The 23,853-nt window shown below is 39.1% G+C and overlaps 1 protein-coding gene across 5 annotated transcripts in view; it reads right to left on the bottom strand.

Annotated features, from left to right (window-relative positions):
* The window catches only part of AFF3 (ALF transcription elongation factor 3), a 611,721-nt gene that overhangs the window by 179,624 nt on the left and 408,244 nt on the right, over nt 1-23,853 (bottom strand). For all 5 annotated transcript variants that reach the window (XM_058429074.1, XM_032176529.2, XM_032176532.2 and 2 more), the window contains 2 exons: nt 17,099-17,135; nt 5,589-5,640 (listed from right to left, as the gene is read on the bottom strand). In XM_058429074.1, coding sequence (XP_058285057.1) covers nt 5,589-5,640; nt 17,099-17,135 — 89 coding nt within the window. The remainder of the gene's footprint in view (nt 1-5,588; nt 5,641-17,098; nt 17,136-23,853) is intronic.

The following is a 23,853-nucleotide window of genomic DNA, read 5'->3' as shown; positions in this document are numbered from 1 at the left end:
CAGAGTGAGACTCTGTCTCAAAAAAAAATGAAAAAAAAAAAAAAAAAGAATTCTGGCTTGACAGTTCTTCCTTTTTCTCTTTTTGTCTTTCAGCACCTTAAAGATGCCTTTGCACTGTATTACATATTTGTGATGAGAATTCTTCAGTTAATTGTATCTGTGTTCCCCTGTGTATTAATTATTATTTTTCTCTGGCTGTCTTAAAGATTTTCTTTTTCTGTTTAGTTTTCCATAATGTTCCACAGTGTAGTTTTATTTGTGTTTATCTTGCTTGCAGCTTGCTGAGCTTCTTGAATCTATAAATTAATGTTTTCATCCAATTTGGGAAGTTTTCAGCTATTATTTCTTCAGGTATTTTTTCAGGTCTATTTTGTCTCTCCTCTTCTCCTGGCACCACAATGCATGTGTATCAGACTACTTGATATTATCCTATAATTCACTGAGGCTCTGTTGATTGTTCTTTAATCTTTATTCTGTTTTTCACATTGAACAATTCTTATCGATATGAGTTTAAGTTTACTGATTATTTTTTCATTTCTATGCTTCATTTATTTCAAATGTTACATTTTTCAATTCCAGAGTTTTCATTTGGTTATTCTTACTGGTTTCCATTATCCTGCTGAGATTCTCCTTCTTTTCAGTCATGATGACTATGTTTTCCTTTACATCCTTGGACATATTATAATAGTTGCTTTAAAATTTTTGTCTGAAAATTCTAATATCTAGGTCACCTCAGGATCTATTACAGTAGCTATTTTTTCTCTTGATTATGGGTCACATTTTCCCACTCATACGTCTTTTAAGTTTTGGTTAGATAATGAACACTATAAATTTTGTTTTAGAGATTCCAAACTCTCTTCTTTTAAACAGTGTTGATTGTTTTTTGTTCTATCAGGCAATAAAATCTCTAGCTGATTAGCTTGAGCTTTTGGATACTTAGTATTATATTTTGTTAGGAAGGATCTGTTTTGGTTTTGCCCTTAATGTTAGGGTGACTCCTTTACTCTGAAAGCACACCCCCCTTCTGGGGTTTCAATAGAAAATCTGAGGCATTTACCAAGCCCCTCTAACTTGGGTGGGATTCAGATTCTGAACTCTGTAGGCAGTAGCTGTAGGCAGTAGGCAGCAGCTGAAATCGCTGCTCAGCATTTTTGGCGGGTAGTTATTGTTTTCCACTATGCTCATTGGCAGATTCCCCATGCATATGCAGTTTAGGGGTTATTCAAGGATTGATGGAAATTTATATACAGAATGGAGGGCTCTCTTCTCTATGGCTCTTTTCTTTCTGTGACTTACTCAATTCCCAGCCACTCTGGCAGCCCTAAACTCTATCCCCTGACACCTCAAGCCATTACAGCTGTGGCTTTCTCCTTGCGTTCTAATTGTTCTTTGTGGACTGGGGCATGCCCTCATGGGAGAAGCTATATAAACGTAGTTCTCACTCTTTCAAGGATCAAATGACCCTCTTCCAAGGATCAAATTTCCTACATTCTCTGCCTTCTTTTAGTTAGACTATGAATAGTTTTTTTTAACAAACGGATTTTGTCCAGAGTTTGTAACAGCTATCTGCAGGAGAGTTAGTCTAAGATAAGTTCTTCCATCATTAATATAACTGGAAGTCTGTCACAGACATTTTAATTTGTGCTTTTGTGTGTGTGTACCTGTTAAGATTAAATCACTCCTTTCATTGCCCTGAATGCTCATAGGATCACTGAATAATATATATTGAAGGATTACTCAGGTGTTGTCCAGACTGTGTCATACTGCCAAGCATTGACCATTTGAAACCAATCATGATCGATCTCCTGTTTTAAAAGGAGGCCATGAAGAAAGATGCTTCCTTAGGAAATAAGCTCTTCTGTTTGGAGACTCCCAACCTTGTATTACAATTTAAGCCCATATAATGGCTTTAGTGACTCAGGGTCATAGAGTTATACAGACAGAGGGATGTATAGGCCTTACTGAAGCCACACTGGTTCCACCACACCATGAATGGGAAAGAGGCATCTTTCCCAGTGCCCCATGCTTGCTAGCCCTGTTTTCTTCACTCTTCTCCACTCCTGCAGCTGCCATGGACCCTATTATCTTTCATGTTTTACTTACGCTGTCTCCCCTTTTCCCATTTTCAGAAATCTGTGTAACCCTGGTTCTGTTTACCTGGCTTCTGAATCACTCTGATTACTCTGCCCCTTAATGTTACGGGCCAAACTATTTCTTCCCAAAATTTATATGTTGAAATCCTAACTTCCAGTGCCTCAGAATGTGACTTTATTTAGAGAAAGGGTCTTTACAGAGATAATCAAGTTAAAATGAGGTCATTAGGGTGGGCCCTAATCCAATATGACTGCTGACTGTATAAACAGACACAGAGATAGACATGCACAGAGAGACAATGACGTGAGGACACGTCGGGAGGAGACGGTCACCTACAAGCGAAGGAGAGAGGCCGGGGATAACTCCTCTCTTTACATCTCCCAGAAGCAACCAACCCGGCTGACACCCTGACTGGGACTTCCAGCCTCCAGAACCATGAGAAAATAAATTTCTGTTACTTTCACCACCTACTTGCTGGTACTTTGTTCTGGCAGCCCTACCAAACCAGTATGCTTACCGCTTAACAAATCCTCTGCTCCCAATTTTCCTACTTGATTGTGACTCATGGCTTTAGTTTGTCTCTTGAGACCCACACACCCCCTTGGTATGGAAAATGGGCCAAAATCAGAAGGTTTATGCTCTAACTCCTCGCTTCAGTGGAATGACCTTTCTTTTTTTATTTTTTATTTTTTTGAGACAGAGTCTCATGCTGTTGCCCAGGCTGGAGTGCAGTGGTGCAATCTCGGCTCACTGCAACCTTCACCTCCCAGGTTCAAGCAATTCTCCTGCCTCAGCCTCCCCAGTAGCTGGGATTAGAGGCACATGCCACCACACTCTGCTAATTTTTGTATTTTTAGTAGAGATGGGGTTTCACCATGTTGGCCAGGCTGGTTTCAAACTTCTGACTTCAGGTGATCCACCCACCTGGGCCTCCCAAAGTGCTGGGATTACGAGTGTGAGACACCGCACCTGGCCTGGAGTGACCTTTCTGATCCTCAGATTCCTTATCCATAATATGGGGATATTGTTTCTATCCTACCTAGCTAAAAAAGCTCAGATAGATGCTGCACATAAGAATGTAAAATACTACACAAATCAAAGGCATCCTGAATCCCACTCTTTATCCGTAACGTACTGTACCTCATACCCAATTATAACAGAACCTCTGTTAGAGGTCTCTTGAGCGGTTTCAAGTTCAGAATTCTCCATTCATAGGAGAGATGCTTGCAACCTGTTATTTCTAGTTTAAGAAGCAGGTGCCTAAGAAACTGTTTTGCTCAAAGAGGCAGGAATATGGGGTGATGCTTCAAGCTCCCATTGTTTTTATATTTCCAGAGGGTTTAAAAGTAATTCCTCAGACAACTTACCTATTTTTTTTTCTTTTTTTTTTTTTTGAGATGGAATCTCCCTCTGTCGCCCAGGTTGGAGTGCAGTAGTGCGATCTCTGCTCACTGCAACCTCCGCCTCCCGGGTTCAAGTGATTCTCCTGACTCAGCCACCTGAGTAGCTGAGATTACAGGCATGTGCCACCACGCCCAGCTAATTTTTTTTTGTATTTTTAGTAGAGATAGGGTTTCAGCATGTTGGTCAGGCTAGTCTCGAACTCCTGACCTCGTGATCCGCCCCCGCTTGGCCTCCCAAAGTGCTGGGATTACAGGTGTGAGCCACTGTGCCCTGCCAACTTACCTATTTTCATAGATGTTATAAGAAATAAGGTACAGAGTAAAGTAAACCAGTGCTTTTAGGGAATAAACTTTTTATTTTTTTATTTATTATTTTTGAGACAGAGTCTTACTTCGTCACCCAGGCTGGAGTACAGTGGCATGATCTTGGGTTTAAGCTATTCTTGTGCCTCAGCCTCCCGAGTAGCTGGGATTACAGGTGTGTGCCACCACACCCAGCTAATTTTTGTATTTTTAGTAGAGACGAGGGTTTGCCATGTTGGCCAGGCTGGTCTCAAATTCCTGGTCTCAAGTGATCCGCCTGCCTCGGCCTCCCAAAGTGTTGGGATTACAAGTGTGAGCCACTGCGCCTGGCCGGGAATGGACTTTTTAGAAATATGTAAGGGAAGGAGAACTTTAAAAGCACATCCAACTGCCTTAACCAAATGGGTGCCTACTGAATGTGATTTTTAAATATGTAAAATTAAATGTAGGACGCTAGTTACTTTCCAACACACTTTGTATATTCTTTGTCAGTCTTTAAAATAATTTCCTTATTAAGAATTAGAAAAAATTGTTTCTACAATTAAAACTTTTATAAAATAATTTATTAAAAAATACAACTTCCCCCAAATAGCTTACATTCTGGTTGCATGAATTTTTATGCAGTTTCTAATGTTACTGAAAAGAACTGAATTTTCAATGATTCTACCCTTTTCAGTTCTCTAGAATGCCTCCAGATGGCATTAAAAGCCTTTCCCATTATATTTTACAACACAAAAAAATTAAAAATTAGTAATATTTAAACCATTTAAGATCAGTCACATTCATTATATCATCTGAAAGCAGGACAATGGAACTATTTAAACTTTTAGGGAAGTATCTTAAGAAAGACAAACATATAATCATATCTCTGATGAAATACATAGCTCTCCTATTCAAGCCAAAGGATCTTTCTAGACCAAGAAACAGATTTTGGACAAAATAAGACACTCAATATTTTACCACAAACTGATTTCCAATCAACAGCACTTAAAAAATGCTGTTTTTTAAAATCCTGATTCCCATGCAGATAAATTCACAAAGCCTATCTTATAATAAGAAAACATGCCACTGCTCATAAGTGATAAAAATAAAGATTTTTAAGGAGCAAACCTGTTACTGACTCTTATGGAGCTAAAATAAAGTCACTTGTTAGCTCATGAATTTTTTAATTTAAATGTTGGTATATCAATTTGGCATCAAATTAATCAGTAAAAATGTATTTGGATTCCTTGAATATTGAGAAGAAACAGACAAAACACAGAGTGAGGAGCACATGTTTTATAAGGGCCTTTTCTTATGTTTTTAAAACTGCTTTTGTTAATTCAAAAAAATAAACTCTTGAGATTCCAGAGATATTGATAATTGTACTTTTCACATAATTCCAAGGTGAGTTGCAGATGGCAAGCTTCTGAAATGACCTTGTTACTGCACAGCTGTGTGGGACAGCATACCTCCCAGTTTAAGTGTGAAAAGTTCTGCAATTCTTAAGACGATGCTGAAAGTCTCCAGCCAAATCCCCCCAGCATACATGCTCAAATCTCATTACATTTCTACTTCATAAAGAGAAGCATTTGCATTTTTCAAGATTCCTCTTACTCTGCTAAAGCATAAAAAAGACCTCAAAATGCATCTGCACCCAAAGCATTTAGAAAGACATTATCATGAGAAAAGAGAACCATGGGCTTCCTTCCATCATCATTATTACTATTGCAAGATACTTGCACGATCTCATTTTATGAGGCATATTTAAGAACAGGCATCTCTGATAGAAAAGTGAAAGAGACTTACGATGTATTCGACGTGCCATTGTCTGGACTCTCTGGCTCTGCATCACCTTTCTCTTAAAAAGGAAGCAGAAAAAAATACCGACATATGAGTCTTACAGTCTTTAAGATTTAAGAGAGACTAAATATATTTCCATGCTTCTATTAACAGTCTTTCAAAATGTGTAGCAGGAGGCTTTTAAAACATCTTTTATTGTCTGAGAACCGGATGTGCAAAGTAATTTATTTTCTGCAATGCAATTGCCCAGGCACAAATCTGTGAGTAGGTACTGAGGAGCTATTTGCAAACAACCAGAGGCTTGGAGTGAAGACTTTGCCAGAAGATGAATATCTTACAGATGGAACCTGTTTCCTTCCACTTCACTTTACAGAAAATTTCAGGAAATAAATCCATTGGCATTCTATATCCAAGGCACTTTGAACTTTGATTGCTTCTGCTAACACAAGCCAAACCAGGCCAGGCTGAATCAGAACTTGGAGGAAAGAATTTTTTTTTTTTTTTTTTTTGAGGCAGAGTCTCACTCTGTCGCCGAGGCTGGAGTGCAGTGGCACAATCTCGGCTCACTGCAACCTCCACCTCCCGGGTTCAAGCAATTCTCCAGTCTCAGCTTCCCGAGTAGCTGGGACTACAGGTGCCGGCCAGGCTGGTCTCGAACTCCTGACCTCAAGTGATCTGCCCACCTCGGCCTCTCAAAGTGTTGGAATTATAGGTGTGAACCACCATGTCCGGCCAGGAGGAGAGAATTTTTACTGAACACTGAGGTTGCACTGTAGGTCCCAAGATCCCCCTATTTTATACCCCATGGAGAGCCCTGGTGGCAGGTTTTGGGGCCCCCAGCTTAAAGCAGAATGAGATGTAAACCAGAAATCCTTTCTGACCATCTGAAAGGCTAGTTAAGGAAATGCTTCTGTGGGCTGTGATCATTGAGGAATTAACGAGTTGTATGTAGTTGGGGGAGCCTGGAACCAGTTCACTTCTTGTAGTTTGCAGTAGGCTTAATGTAATTCCTAATCCTTAATCAACTGGTGGTTTGAACCATGCATCCTCATTTTGTAAGGAGTTTCTTTGTATTTCCTTGAGGCTTGGAGATGGAAGAAGTCACTGATAACTGAGAGTGTGGGCTCATGTGTTTCCTGATGGTTGCGCAGAGCCAATACACCCCAGAGAAGGCTGTGAGTTGCAATAGGACTGTGGTAGTAACTTGCTTTGCTGTGCTCTTTCAAGTCAGGCCTGGAGATCTCTAGAATCCTTTGGTCTACTGCTCAGGTCCTTGGGCCCACACATTGTACCATACCCCTTTTGTCAGCTGTCAACATTAGCTTGTGGTCACCTAGTCCCAGGAATGACTCCCTAAATTACATAACGAACATATCCAAAGGTATTGCCCAAACGGAACTGAAAAGCAAACTTTATATGTCCTTCTCTTTTTCTTACAGAAATAAACAGTTGGGAGAAAAAGAAGACACAGTTTCTACAGTTCATACATCTATCTCAGACATTTATCCAGTGCCAGAACAGCTATGAGGGACTTTGGCTAAAAGCTGGTCAGATGAGGGGGAAAAACAAAAAAGCCACAAAATCTATTTTAACTGCCTGATAACAAACATTGATTAGGCAGGGCCTCAATACATATAAAACCATGTTGGAATAAAGGCTAAAGTAGCAAATTAATAAACTTGCTTTAAAGCTCATTCTTGTGTATTTTCTTTTGTCTTCCGGGCAAGGTCTGTGGTGCACTTATTTAGGAGGCAAGTAAGCCCTGTTCAACTGGCTTCAGTGCTGGAAAATAATTTAGTACTTTGCAGAAACATTTTTTCCATGGACTAACCACAATCCCTCTTGTAATCCTAAAATAGAGTTATAACACCTGCATTATATAAGACAAAACTAAATGGAAGTATATTTTTTCTCAAATATATGGATCCTTTCCCCCAACCTCCTTTAATTTGGTGAAACTGGTTACTTTCCCCAGTCTCTAGCCTCCAGTAGTCACCACATCCCATCTTAATGAAGAATGTAAAACAGCAGGCTTGGAAGCAGCAGGCAATGGTAAAATTCCCAAACAATTTATGTCAGAAAACAGGAAATTGAAAATTAAAACGAAGGCATTGTTTGGATGTTTGAAGAAATATGTTTTGCCTTGACCAATAATGCTGCCTGAGTCTCGGGCTGGCTTCAGCATGGGGACAGACGCGCAGCTGATTATCTTTGCTCTTAGCAGCACTTATGTTGTGGCAACACAGCAAACAAAATAGGTTCTGGCAAATAGGAAGGATATAGTGGGGCCAAACAGGACATGGTGAACCGTCTGAGAGAGAGTGTTCTCAGCAAATTCAGTGCTGATAATGAATTTGCCTTTCTGGGGGGAAAAGTAAGCTGGTCAGGAATCAGATGGGATTAAAAGTATTTTTGTCTTTCAGAAAGAATAAAACACAAAGCTTCCCTCAACATCTTGAAATTTTAGGTGATGAAATTTCTGAAGTTAACTTGAAATGTTTAAGTGCATACACCATTGAGAATTATGGTCTCTTTAATTAGGACCCAAGGGAAAATGATGAATGTAATGGAACATTCTAGAACATTAGTATGATTTTTTTTTTTTTTTAGTTGGGTGCGCAGGAGATGTTTCCCGCCCCGACCCCCGCCTGCCCCACCATCCAAAGAGAGCTGTCCAGGGTCCTCCTATTTGTGTCAGCTGTTTGCATGATGGATATTTCATGATGGACCAATGTTTCACACTGGTCTCTTTGGGAGGGAACCTGCATTGGTCATTAATAAGCTGGGTGCAGTGAAGCCATTTTACATGTGGAAATACAATTGCAGAGAGGAAGAGGGGAAAAAATGAGCCACGGAAAGAACTATATATGCAAATATATATGTATATATGTAAATATATGTAAAATCTATGTATCTACGTGTATTATACACTTTCAATTTGACAGTCCATATTTGTCTGGCTGGGCCTTCCACATTGCCTAACATATACTAGGTGCTCAGCATGTGTCTTCTGTTCTGATGCCCTGTCACTAATACAGAATCCCATGCTGCAGTGGGAAAAGATGCTTAAGGTGCCCTCGCCAGTGAGATGAAATATACAGTTTGAGGTATGAAACAGCTTGCTAACTCACATAGGTCACTTAAAAAATTATAACAGTTACCTTTTTAACTCAATGTACAGAGGACTCCTATGTTGGGTGCTCTTGTGAGCATAAAGATAATGTGGAATTCATGCTCTTTAAACATTTAAATGGACTACACTGCTAGAGTATCCTACTTTCCATCAATAGTGTCATATAGGGACTAAATATGTTTTTTGAAAAGGAAATCAAAATAATCCTGCATTAAACTGAATTCTGCAGAGGGAAGTTTTGCTATACTGCACCTTTTTTTTTTTTTTTTTTTTTTTTTTGAGATGGGGTCTCACTCTGTTGCCCAGGCCGGAGTGCAGTGGTGCGCTCTCTTCACTGCAACCTCTGCCTCCTGGGTTCAAAGCGATTCTCCTGCCTCAGCCTCCCGAGGAGCTGGGACTACAGGTGCCTGCCACCATGCCCGGCTAATGTTTTTATTTTTAGTAGAGACGAGGTTTCACCATATTGGCCAGGCTGGTCTCCAACTCCTGACCTTGTGATCTGCTTGCCTTAGCCTCCCAAAGTGCTGAGATTACAGGTGTAAGCCACCATGCCCGGCCATATACTGCAACATTTCTACACAGTTATATTAAAAGCAATCCATGTTTATGGTTTTAAAAAAATGAACAGAAAAGAAAAGGTAATGACTTTGCTTGCTTTTATTTTAAATTCTGTTAGCCCTTCAATGATTAGTCTAAGTGATATGTTTTTCTTTTCTGGAGATGGAGTCCCACTCTGTTGCCCAGACTGGAGTGCAGTGGTGCGATCTTGGCTTACTGTAATCTCTGCCTCCTGGGTAATCTCAAGTGATTCTCCTGCCTCAGCCTCCTGAGTAGCTGGGATTACAGCTGCATGCCACCACACCTGGCTAATTTTTATGTTTTTAGTAGAGACGGGGTTTCACCGTGTTGGCCCGGCTGCTCTCGAACTCTTGGCCTCAAGTAATCCACCCTCCTTGGCTTCCCAAAGTGCTGGGATTACAGGTGTAAGCTACCGTGCCCAGCCAATGCATTTTTATTTCTAGATGTACCAACTTTAGACGGTGCCTAATGATTTCTGATATGAAAGACAAGAGGCAAGGTATTTAATATTCTCCCCTCCCTTATAATTTTTATTAGTTCTGTTATTATTTTTAGTGCCTCTAGTGGGCATTTGTAACTTTAAATATATTTAATCTTAGTTCTCTTGATTAATCACCTTCTGACAGTATCTTTTCTTTTATACCATGTAAAATGAGGAAACTCACCCATCTATCCTTCCCTCCCACCTCCCCGCTCACAGCTATATCTTTCCTTTTATGTCACCAAGATTTAAAATATTTATATTCTGTTCAGTAATTATTGAGTCATCCTCCTTAATATTAACTTAGTTGATAATTTAATTTTTGATCTTGCCTATAGATCAAGTAAAAAATTATAAACCAATAATGAGAATTTGCAATATTGTGACAATATAATACCTGAAGAATCGTTTTAATCATAGTCATTTCATCTAGTTTTGAAAAAATTTTGCTAAAATTTTGCTCATATTTTTGTTCTTGATCTGCATCACAGTTCCCTTTTTGATTCCTAATATTATTTATTTGTGCCTTTTCTCTTTTTGTCCTGATCAATCTCTCTGCAAAGTTTGTCAACTGTATTATATCTTCATTGAATAAACTTTTGGCTCCATTGATATTTAAAATTTTATCTCTGCTATTTTATTAATTTCTGCTTTTGACTTTTTTTGTAAATCTCTTTTCCATTTGTTGTGGGTTTCTCTTTTTTCAGCTCTTAAGATGGATGCTTAGTTCATTAATTTTTTGTTTGCTAGTATGAGTCATTTCCTTATTTATTTAGGGACGGAGTCTCACTCTGTCATCCAGGCTGGAGTGCAGTGGTGGGATCTCAGCTCACCGCAAGCTCCGCCTCCCAGGCTCAAGGGATTCTCCTGCCTCATTCTCCCGAGTAGCTGGGACTACAGGCGCCTGCCACCACACCCAGCTAAATTTTGTATTTTTAGTAGAGACAGGGTTTCACCACGTTGGCCAGGCTGGTCTCAAATTCCTGACCTCAATTGATCCGCCCACCTCAGCCTCCTAAAGCGCTGGGATTACAGGCTTGAGCCACTGCACCCGGCTTCTAGTATGAGTATTTTAGATGGAAAGCTGCAACCTTCCCTCTAATTTAGTTTCTTCCTCCAATTTTAATATTAGGTATTTCTATTACCTTTCAGTCCCAAATATTTACTAATATCTAAAGTGATTCTTAATTTCTAAACGTGTTTTCCCTCCTAGTCATATTTTCATTATCAATTTCTAATTTAATCATATTGTGGTTGGAGACCATGGTAAATATAACATTTATCTTTTAAAATTTGTTGAAACTTGCTTTATGGTCCAGTAGTTGTCAATTTTCATAACTGCTCCCTGTCTGCTTGAAAATAGTGCATATTCTGCAGTTGCTGGGTAATGGACTTTTGCTCATTGTGTTGTTTAAATCTTATGTATCCTTACTAATTTTTCTGTTTGCATTATATAACAGTTATGCATTTATGTTTACATCTCCCATTAAGATAATACATTTCTCCTTGTAATTTTGTGACTTTTACGTTTAAAAATTTGAAGCTATGTTATTTGGAATTTACATACATCAAATTATTTTGTCCATATGGTAAGTTATACTTTTCCTTGGGTAGTGACCCTTTTTAACTGTAGTAATGCTTTTTGCTTAAAGTTTATTTTTCTGCTATCAGAATAAATATATCATCCTTATTTATCATCAGTACTTGGCTGGCATATATTTTCCTAACCTTTTTCCTTTCAAATTTTCTGAATCTTTAATTTCTAAATGTGTCATTGTAAATAGCACAGATAGAGTTTTATTTTTTAATCCATTTGGTCAATATTTGTTATTGAATCATTGCATCTAATCCATTTGTTTAAATTACTCTTTTTTTTTTTTTTTTGAGACGGAGTCTCGCTCTGTTGCCCAGGCTGGAGTGCAGTGGCACAATCTCGGCTCACTGCAACCTCCGCCTCCCAGGTTCAACTGATTCTCCTGCCTCAGCCTCCTGGGTAGCTATGACTACAGGCACGTGCCACCACGCCTGGCTAATTTTTGTATTTTTAGTAGAGATGGGGTTTCACCGTGTTGGCCAGGCTTGTCTTGAACTCCTGGCCTCAAGTGATCTGCCCACCTCGGCCTCCCAAACTGCTGGGATTACAGGTGTGAGCCACCACGCCTGGCCTTTAAATTACTGATTTAATTTATGCTACTATATTTTTCCATGTACTCTGTTTCATTTTCTCTTCTTTAATTCTTTTGGATTAACTAATAATATTCATATTCTATTTTTAACTTGGTTTGTAAAATGTTCTCCACATTTGGTTTGTAGGTTAAATACCTTTTAGTATAGCTTAGTGGGTACCCTACAAATTGCAAATATTTACTTAATTTATCAAAGCCCAAAGTTAAAATTTTTATCCTTCTCCGAAATAATTATAGGAACTTAGAAGATTTTAATTCCAAATTCTCCTCATCTTATTTTATGCTACTGTTTTGTGGATTCCAATTGTATTTATTTTGATTACTTAACAATATATTATTATTGGTGCATGCAATCAACATTGTTTAAATTTTCCCCTTATTTACTTTCACTGCATTTAATCCTTCTTGCACTTCACATTCCTTCGAACGAAGTATGTCTTTTAAAATTTCTTTTGTGAGGATTTACTGGTGGCATACTTTCCCAGCCTTTGTCTGAAAATGTCGATTCATTAAATTTTTTTTTTGCAAGATACGCAATCCTAAGCTGATAGTTATTTTCTCTCAACTCAGTGATGCTTCAGCTTCTCTGTTTGCAGGTTCCCACTGATGCTGTTGTGAAGTCAGGTGTTAAGTTGGTTGAGTTGTTGAAGATATTAAAGGGTATTTTAATTTTTATGTGCAGTTTAGCTATAATGTGTGTAGTATGGACTTTTTTTTTTTTTTCATTTATCCTTGGTATTCACTGGGTTTCTTGACTCTGTGGATTAATGTCTTTCAAGTCTGGAAAATCCTCAGTCATCAATCATCTTCTTCAGTACTGTCTCGCTTCCCTTTCCCTTTCTGAAATTCTAGTTAGATGTATGTTAGACTTCCCCACTTTATCCCCATGTCTGTTAACTAATTTCCTGTTTTCCATTTCTGTCTCTCTAGGCTGCATTCTAGATAATTTCTTAAATTCAACTTTCCAGTTCATTAATTCTTTCTCAGCTATGTCTAATGTGCTGTTATATCTGCCCATGGAAATTCTAATTCCTATTATATTATTTTATTCCTAGAAGTTCTGTTTAACACTCCCTCCAAGTTTTCTTGCTCTTTATCACATTTCCAATCCTCTCTTTTATTTCCAGAAATTAAAGTAAGGGCTCTAATTTTATATTCTAGGCTTGATAACCCCAGTTTCTGAATTAGGAGTCTGATCCTCTGCTGTCCTGTTTGTTCTTGCTCTTGCTCGTGGTCTCGTTTCCTTTTTTGTAAGGGTTTCTTTTCTGATTGTAAGTTGCTCATTTCCCTTAGTGCTCTATTTGTGTTATTATTCATTCCTCTCCATTTTCTTTTTCTGGTATTACTATTAGCTGGATTTTGATCATGCCACCTTGACTGGCTGTGTATCTTCAATCCCTTTCATATTTTCCATCTGTGTTTTGCTTTATACTCAGAAAAAAAAAGTTTTCAACTTTATATTCAAGGTTTCAGACTTCAGCTATTATCATCCCTCCTATTGATTTTATTTGGTCAATCATATTTTTAGTTCTCAAGTGTTCATTTGTTCTGTAATTACCTCTTTTTCATACCAATCTGTTCTCTTTTTATTTAACACAAATAATTTCAAATCTTTCTAAGGACTGCAATTATACTTGAAACTTTTTTCTTCTTTTCCTTGAATTAGATTTCCTAGATTTCCTTTGGGACTAGTCTTTCTTTTTGGCGTCACTGGTTATATATTCATATTTTTAAATAAAAAATTGGTTAACAAAGTAGTTGGCGTGGCTTCCCTGTATCAGTATTCCAATCAATTTTTCTAACACACCTATCCTTTGTAGGGAAGAGCTGATTTATGGCTCTTTGTAAGTGGGCAGGGTATGTTGACGTGAAGGATTCATTTAGGGTTCAAGAGAAGAGAAGCCTCCAGGCAAGCTGTGAGCCCAAGCCCTTCCTCCACCCACTCCTCTAAGAAAAATATAAAGCACCTTACTTTAGGTGTATAGAATTCTTGTTTATTTCCCTTGAGAAATAGTTGACTCTTCTGCCATTACTCCATGTCATCTATTTTTAAGGTCTGGTACTATCTGAGAATCTATTCTGTTTCTCTCTTTGGTATCAGTTCTCAACGAGGAGTGAACTGTTCAATTTTTTTTTTTTTTTTTTTTTTTTAGCAAATATTACTGTACTTTTTGTTTTTGAGAAAAAAATCATCCTGAAAGCTCTGTGTGGGAATCTGTGAGGATGGGGGTGGAGGGGTAATGGTTGAAGGATGGCCAGGTGTTCCCATCACTGCAAGCAATTCACGCTTGTTCTCTCTCGGGGTCCAGTGGAAATGTGGTCTTTCCTGGGGCTCCTGGGGGCTGTCCCCACCACCACTAAAGCTTGTTCCTGTCTGACTCTTCCTTTGCTGTGTCACGACCTTCCCTGTTCAGGAGTATTTTTCAGTAGGGTTTTATTACTTTTGGCTTTCCAGAAGCACAACTAAATTTCTGGTTTGCTGATGGCACTTCTTCCTGGTTTTGGTGCTATTTTGGATTTATTTCCATTTCTACAGCTTCACGGCTATTAGGTGGGGATTCTGAAGAAAGGGGAAGAATTGCTTAAGTGCAGTCTCTCAACTGAACAGGACGTTCTCATAATTTTTAAAAATGTAGACATAAACCACCCACGTTAATATTCAAGTATCTCAATGCTAATAAGCTTCCATTTTATAATATCAAGTTCAGTTGATCATAATTCAGCAAACGATCTACCTTTTAAAAGATTTGTATTGAAATTCATTTTCTGTTTATACAATCTTTCCTCTAGTATCTATAATACAGTCTTTCTCACTTCAAAAAGAATAAAAGCACTGGCCTAAAATAGCGAGTTAGTAATCAATCCACACAGATATTATGTTTTTGGTTTCTCTGAAGCTCAATATTTCTCTATCTCTTACATGTTTACTGGAATCACGATTCCAAACCATATACAGAAACAGCATGGGAAATGCTGGTGGGGTCAGTTCTCCTAAAGTTTCAAATGTGCTGTAAATTGCAGAGAATTCTCAGACTTAATAGGAATATTATTTTTGTATACACGTGCTGGGGTTTTGGAGAAAGATTTATTTAAAAATGAAAAAAGACCAGGTGTGGTGGCTCACACCTATAATCTCAGCACTTTTGGAGGCCAAGGCAAGAGGACTGCTTGAGGCCAGGAGTTCAAGACCAGCCTGTGCAACATAGCGAAATGCTGTCTCTAAGAAAAATTTTACAAAGTGGTATGTGCCTGTAGTCCTGGCTACTTGGGAAGCTAATGTGGGAGGATTGCTTGAGCCCAGGAATTCGAGGTTATAGTGAGCTATAATTGTGTCACTGTACTCTAGCCTGGGCAGCAGAGCAGAACCTTGTCTCAAGAAAATGAAATTAAAAAAAAAATCCCCTCACTCCTAGAAAAGAAAAAGCTAATCAAAAACTTTTCCTGGACGATGAAATGCCAGAGGGTTTTATACCACACAGGGATAGTGTCACATCATGTCCCATAGAAGAAGGGTCCGTTTTTATAGAATCTAAATTGCAGTGAATATTACAGTATGCCATAAAAATATGCCGGATGCACATAGAAATCACAGCAGACAGTCCTTGGACAATAATTCAATCTCACGGTGAAGTGACAGCAGCAGCTTTCTGGGAATCATCAGAGTGGGAAGAAAAGCTTGTGTCTTTGGGGCAGAGAGCTCTGAATTCAAATTCTAGCTGTCATTTTTTTAGCCAGGTGACTAAAAAATGACTAGTTATTAGCCTCAGAAACTCATCTTCTTCACGTGAAAACTGAGATCATGCAGCTCATGCAGCTATTGTAAAGATTAAGTGAAATACTGTAAGTCAGGACGCTAGCACAGAATAGACACTCAACAAGGATTTCCTTTGCTCTTCTGTCTGTCAAAAATGCCAAGCTGGCAGAAGGTGCATTTATTCATCTATGGGATCCTCCCTTTACCCTGAACATTTAAATTCCCTGTGAGGCACAGGGAGGAAAGTAAGGGCAACTCTTCAAGACATTCTAGTCTGTGGTGTGCGATGCTGATGCCTGTATACCACCACGTGGACTTAACGAAGCATTTCTTCTGATCTCTTTTCTTAGGACTAAATTCATCATTTTCTTCAGATTTCATGTCTTTTGGCATTTTGCCTCATCGCTGGTGCCTGTGCCCACAGCAAATCCCAACAGAGGGTGGGATAATTAAGTGATATTGCCTCCGCACCACTGTGCTATCACCCCCGTGCACACTGGCCTTTCTCTAGCTGTGCATGAAAATTCTGCTGCTTCCCAATGCATTTGCCAGGACATCTTTTCTCTCTAGCCCATTTGCCTCACAGATGCCCAGTGGTTGGGCCTCAGTTCCACAGACTGATCTATAGCTCAGAGGATCTTCAGTCTTCAAATGCAGCTTTGTAATTGGCAAGGGGTGCTCGTAGCTTGCTGGCTGGTCGTGAAACTAACAAAGCCCAGTCTTTGTGAGTGTGCTTTTAGGACACAGGGTCGCTTATGCATTTTTAATGTTCAAGACAACGTTAATACCAATTAGTAGTGCCAAAGAAGAGAATTAAAACACTACTTCATGGAATGATAGCATCCTTTCTTTGACAAAAAAGCCCATGTGTTTTACTAGCCACCAATTCAATAAGGAGACTGCTTCTTAGATAGTTGAGTCTGTCTATTTCTGGAAGAGGGCACAGTACATATACCCAGCCGGTTGTGACTTTTCTTCATGGATTCTAAGGTCATTTATCTTAAGGTCTACTGATTGATTTTCTTTGCCCACTCATTTTCCTTTAATTTAGACAACCAATTACGTGCCTTTCAAGTTTCTTCTCCCTCCACATATACTAGGAACAGCCATAATAAAGCATGATGTTCCTTTCTCTTGGGATGGCTTTGAAATTCACCATTTTCTGTTTTGGCCTTCCTTTCCTTGAATATGCACACTCAAGGTCATCATAAATCTTATCATTCATTTGGGCAGCACTTGAACAAATGGCCCCTTTCCCCAGTTTTTTAGTGAATTTCTTTGAAACCTACTGTCCACTGCGTGCTCATCCTCCTGCCCTCTCTGCCCTCTGCCCCCCGCCCCCTGCTCCCCAGATGAAACTCCAGAGTGAAGTCTTTTTCTTACTTGGATTATTGTGTCCAGAGGATACAAGCTGAGAGTCCTGAAAGAACAAGAAATATCAATTAATTTTCTTATTTTGACTTTCAAAACCCAAGTTAAACATGAGATCATATTTAAAACTGGTCATTCAGAACCGATTCATTGCTCTCAATCTCTATCAGCTACTTTAATGAGAAACATGTACATGAAGGTGGACATATACATGTTAAGCAGTTCTGGGAATATACTTCACAATCATTTTTCTTTTGTATTAATGACTTTCTGTTTTGTTTATTGAGGTGAAGTTCACATAACATTAAAATTAACCATTTTAAAGTGAACAATTCAGTGGCATTTGGTACTTTCATAAGGTTGTGCAACCACTACCTCTATCTAGTTACAAAATATTTCCATCACTCTGAAGTCAAATCCCTTACCCATTAAGCAGGGTCTCCCATACCCCTGCCCTCCCAACACCCCAGCCCCTCACAACCACCAATTTCCATCTGTCTCTTGGATTTATCTATTCTGGATATTTCATATAAATGGAATCATACAATATGTGACCTTTGTGACTGGCTTCTTTTACTTAACATAATGTTTTTGAGGTTCATCCACTCTGTAGCATGTATCAGTACTTCATTCTTTTCTTTAAATTTTATTATTATACTTTAAGTTTTAGGGTCCATGTGCACAACGTGCAGGTTTGTTACATATGTATACATGTGCCATGTTGTTGTGCTGCACCCATTAACTCGTCATTTAGCATTAGGTATATCTCCTAATGCTATCCCTCCCCCATGCCCCCACCCCACAACAGTCCCTGGTGTCTGATGATCACACATGTGATGTCCATGTGTTCTCACTGTTCAATTCTCACCTATGAGTGAGAACATGTGGTGTTTGGTTTTTTGTCCTTACGATAGTTTGCTGAGAATGATGGTTTCTAGTTTCACCCATGTCCCTACAAAGGACATAAACTAAAGAGCTTCTGCACAGCAAAAGAAACTACCATCAGAGTGAACAGGCAACCTACAGAATGGGAGAAAATTTTTGCAACCTACTCATCTGACAAAGGGCTAATATCCAGAAGCTACAATGAACTCAAACAAATTTACAAGAAAAAACCAAACAACCCCATCAAAAAGTGGGCAAAGGATATGAACAGACACTTCTCAAAAGAAGACATTTATGTAGCCAAAAAACACAGGAAAAAATGCTCATCATCACTGGCCATCAGAGAAATGCAAATCAAAACCACAATGAGATACCATCTCACACCAGTTAGAATGGCCATCATTAAAAAGTCAGGAAACAACAGGTGCTGGAGAGGATGTGGAGAAATAGGAACACTTTTACAGTGTTGGTAGGACTGTAAACTAGTTCAACCATTGTGGAAATCAGTGTGGTGATTCCTCAGGGATCCAGTACTTCATTCTTTTTATGGCTGAATAATATTGCGTCACATGGATACACAACGTGTTTATCCATTCATCTGTTAATGGGTATTTGGGCTGTTTCTACCTTTTGGATATTGTAAATAGTACTGCCATGAATACGCAGGTATGTACACTAGTTCGAGTCCATGTTTTCAATCCTTTTGTGTATATACTTAGGGGCAGAATTTCTGGGTTATATAACTCTATGTTAAACTTTTTAAGGAACGGCCAAACAATTTTCCACAGCAGTGAAACCATTTTGCAATCCAACAATGTTTGAGGGTTCCAATTTATCTACATCCTTGTCAATGCTTGTTATTTTCCATTAAAAAATTATAGCTATCCTGTGTGTATGAAGTGGTATCTCACTGCAGTTTTGATTTGTATTTCTCTAATAACTAATGATGTTGAGCATCTTTTCATCTGTTTGTTGGCCATTTGTACATCTTTGGAGAAATATCTATTCAAGTCCTTTGCCATTTTTTAATTGGTTTGTCTTTTTGTTGTTGAGTTGAATGAGTTCTTGATATAGTTTGGATACTAGACTGTTACCAGATTTATGATTTGCAGTATTTTCTCCCATCCTGTCAATTGTCTTTTCATTTTATCAATAATGTTCTTTGATGCACAAAAGTTCTAAGTTTTCTAAATTTAAAATTCTAAACATTTTTAATAAAGTTTAATTTACCTAATTTTTCTTTTGTTGCTCATGCTTTTGGTGTCATCGCAAAGAATCCATTGCCAAATCCAAGGTCATGAAGATTTAAACCTATGTTTTCCTCCCTGATACGTATGGTTTGGGTTCTTAAACTCATGTCACTGACCTATTGTCATATTGACTTTTAATCTAACTTTTCTTTGAATGAACCTTTACTGCCACCTATTTCCTGTAGATGGGTTTGGCAATCATCCCACCAGTAACACTCTAATAAACAACTGTTGTCAATCTCACGATGGTGGATAAAAAGATTAGTATGGTATCTACTTACATGCAATGGAATAAAGCCAGTACTACACAGTATTTTAAGTTTAGTTATTGCTCAGGTAAATAGAGATTGAATTTGATTTTACTTGCATTAAAACAAAATGTTAAAATCTGTTTTGAGGATTTACATCCTCTTTCTTTGCAAAATTCTCATTTAATGGAAAATAAACCACATACCATATGTTCTTGTAAGTGGGAGTTAAGCTATGGGTATGCAAAGGCATATAAAGTGATATGATGAACTATGGAGACTCAGAAGTGGGAGGATAGGAGTGGGACATGGGATAAAAAAACTACATACTGGGTACAATGTACACTACTCAGGTGATGAGTGCACTAAACTCTCAGACTTTCACCACTATACAATTTATCCATGCAACCAAAAACTACTTGTACCCCAAAAGCTATTAAAATAAAAAAAATTAAATATGAAAGACTTATACAAGAATGCATGAATAGGAATGTAAAAAAAAAAAGTAGCAGGACATAAAATCCAGCAAAACTCCTTTAAAATTTTGGCACATGGAACAAAAATCCATTGAAATTGAATGAACTTCTATTACATGGCTTAATGTATTTTACCAGAATTTTGTTCCATGAGTATAGGTTGTTATGGGGTTAAGGGTGTCATTTGATGTGACTTGTGTTATATTTAAAACCAAGTACTAATGTCTGCTCTAAAAAGAAATTCTACTGAAACAGTATAAAATGAGCCAGTCTGGTGGGCAGAGATTAGGTAGGAAAATTGAGACGGGAAGGGATTCCCACTCTATTAAACAGCCTGAGTCATATGCACATGCCTAATAAACCTCTTTCAATTATGGTAATAATGAGCTATTCATCTGAAGAAAAAGAACAAGCTCAACTCTCACCCTGTGATTCAGTTTTTGGAAATGATTATATGAAGATGAAATATCATTCCTGAAATGGACTAAAATATCATCTGTAAGAATGATTTTGGCCTATTTTGGATAGATGCTGTCACTAAGAAGACACCTACTATTAAATCCCCCACATAGATTGGTACGTTTTCCTTCTCTTCAAGGGAATTTAAGAGTTTATATCTGGACATAAGTTAGTTTTAGCTTTGGCACGTGAAAAATACTTTGAGTCCCATTTAGCTAACTCTTCTGTGCTGTCTGTAGATCTGGGCCATTTGGAGGCATCTGTACTAGGGAGGGGAAATACTCACACACCATCAAATGGACAAGAATGGTAACTGACATAGTTTCCAGCATTAAGCTTATTTAAAAAGAAAAGAAAAGAAAAAAAAAGAACAGAATTTTGTCTAAGACTATTAACACAAAATAGAATTATTTTATTTATTTATTTTTTATTTAGAGATGGAGTTTTGCTCTTGTTGCCTAGTCTGGAGTGCAATGGCATGATCTCAGCTCACTGCAGCCTCTGCCTCCCAGGTTCAAGCAATTCTCTTGCCTCAGCATCCCGAGTAGCTGGGATTACAGGCGCCTGCCACCAGGCCCTGCTAATTTTTTGTATTTTTAGTAGAGGTAGGGTTTTGCCATGTTGGCCAGGCTGGTCTCGAACTCCTGGCCTCAGGTGATCCACCTGCCTCGGCCTCCCAAAGTGCTGGGATTACAGGCATGAGCCACTGCGCCTGGCCTATCTTACTTATTTTTTAGAGACAGGGCCTCATTCTGTTACCCAGTCTGGAGTGCAGTGGCATGATCATGGCTCACTGCAGCCTCAAACTCCTAGGCTCAAGCGATCCTCCTGCCTTCGCAGCTGGTACTACAGGCACGTGCCACCATGCCCAGCTAAAATTTTTAATTTCTTGGTGCGTCCTAAAACCCACAGGATGATTGTTGATCACAAGCAGAGAACCAGAGATGAGCTTACAGATGACCTGAATTAGGATGACAAACCATAAGATCATGTATCTCACAGATAGTAAACTTTAAATTTTAACTAAAACATCTGTGTGATTAATAACCATTATTATTTCTGTTTGTGTGATAGGGAGTGAAGGGAGACTTCAAAATGGTTGAAGTAATTGGTATAAAAAAATCTCTGTGGAAGTCTTCTGTAGGAGAGGTAAGAATAAAATCAAAGACTTTGTCCCTAATATATACTCTCATGTTGCTAGCTGATGTTTTCTTGGTGGTACACTGAAACAACAACTGTTAGCGCAAAAGTAATTGGCTATAACCCCAGTGTTCTAAACTGTGCCACTCTGTGGGTACAAATAATGTCCCATTATCATTCTTACCGGCATTTGGCCAGCCTGCTTGTGGAGGGGTCGGCTACCTTACCAGGCCACTCCCACATTTTAGGTCCTCTTATCAGACACTCTGATAAGGTGTCTGCTGGCAAACCTCGGGTCCTGGGGCTGCTGCTTTTGAAGGAGGACTGTTCTTCCCAGCCAGCTGCAAAACCCCAGGGGCCCCACAGGCTATGAAGCTCCTTCATTCTTCATGGAGCCAGAGCAAGGCTGGGTCCAGAACAGAGGGAGACCAAAGTTCCTTTCTCCAAAGGGACCACACACTGAAGTCCTTTCCATTTTTGTGTCTCCTGCCACCCCATCCAGATACCCACATACGTGTAGCTTGTGTCTCACTGGCCTTCTTTCCCCTTGCAAATGTCTTCTGTAGGTAGGTGCCTGGGGAGGTCCAGCCCCATCTGTGCATTGGTATTGTCCTCCTCTGGGAGCACTCTACTAGGTCTGCAAGATTCTCTGCTAGGCTTTTTAAGGGTTACAGAAGTGAGTCCAGCAAGTTAGCGGTGGAGGTGACGTGTACAAATCATTAGAACCCAGGGCTGAAAGTGATGTGGTGACTGCCACTCCCAATACTTCCAGCTGTGTATCCTGTTCTGATCCCCTCCCCCTGGAATGCTCAACCTGCTGCTTTTTGTTTCCTGCCTGGCAAACTTCATTCTTCCTTTGAGGCTCTGCACAGGTAAACTCAAGGGTTACCCTGCGCTTTGTTTTTTGTTTTTTTATTTTTATTTTTATTTTTTTTTGAGACGGAGTCTCGCTCTGTCGCCCAGGCTGGAGTGCAGTGGCGCAATCTCGGCTCACTGCAAGCTCTGCCTCCCGGGTTCACGTCATTCTCCTGCCTCAGCCTCTCCGAGTAGCTGGGACTGCAGGCGCCCGCCACCACGCCCGGCTAATTTTTTGTATTTTTAGTAGAGACGGGGTTTCACCGTGGTCTCGATCTCCTGACCTCGTGATCCACCCGCCTCGGCCTCCCAAAGTGCTGGGATTACAAGCGTGAGCCACCGTGCCCGGCCCTACCCTGTGCTTTGAAATCTTCTTGACGCTAATGTTACTTTCTTGACCCAAGGATGGCTCTATAACACCTATTCATTGAAGAAAAATAAGCAGAAGTGTTAGTTGCCAGCCCCTGGCAACCACCATTCTCACTGCTTCTGTGTGTTGATTTTAGATTCTACATATAGGTAATGACATATAGTACTTGGCTTTCTGTGTCTGGCTTAGTTCACACAGTACAATGTCTATGCTGTGTGTGTGTGTGTGTACACGTGTGTGTATGAATAATATATGATGTATCAGAAATGTGACTATAGTTAACAATGAGGATAGATCTTAAGAAATTTACTAGGAGGTGGCCGGGCGCGGTGGCTCATGCCTGTAATCCCAGCACTTTGGGAGGCCGAGGCGGGCGGATCACGAGGTCAGGAGATCAAGACCATCCTGGCTAACATGGTGAAACCCCGTCTCTACTAAAAATACAAAAAAATTAGCCGGGCGAGGTGGCGGGCGCCCGTAGTCCCAGCTACGCGGGAGGCTGAGGCAGGAGAACGGCGTGAACCCTGGGGGGCGGAGCCTGCAGTGAGCCGAGACTTCGTCACTGCACTCCAGCCTGGGTGAAAGAGCGAGACTCCATCTCAAAAAAAAAAAAAAAAGAAATTTACTAGGAGGTAATGTTCTCATCACCAAAAAAAGAAAAGAAAATGGTAACTATGTGAGGTTACTGATATATTAATTAGCTTGATTATGGTGATTATTTCACAATATCAAAACATCAAATTGTTTACCTTAAATACATACAATTTTTATTTGTCACTTATACCTCAATAGAGCTAAAAAAATGAAATTTTTGTACTAATGATTTAAAATCTCAATTTTACCTCTGAAGTCAAGTCATTACTTGCATTTAAGTATCTACATGAAACGAAACAGAACAAACTGGTACAATATTTTTGGAAAAGTCGTAATAAACTATGCTTTGGTATGTGCCCAATTATATCAAAAGTTGTACTTATACCATGATACCTACACATAACAAAAATGTCTATGATTCTGTTTTGGGTCTGGATTATTTTGGCTAGATTATGTGCAAAGATTGTAAGCATTGTGCATTTTATTCTAA

This window comes from Hylobates moloch, unplaced genomic scaffold, assembly GCF_009828535.3.
Source record: "Hylobates moloch isolate HMO894 unplaced genomic scaffold, HMol_V3 SCAFFOLD_15, whole genome shotgun sequence".
Lineage (NCBI taxonomy): Eukaryota > Metazoa > Chordata > Mammalia > Primates > Hylobatidae > Hylobates > Hylobates moloch.
Note: the sequence above shows the minus strand (reverse complement) of the source record. Positions and strands in the feature narration are given on the sequence as shown.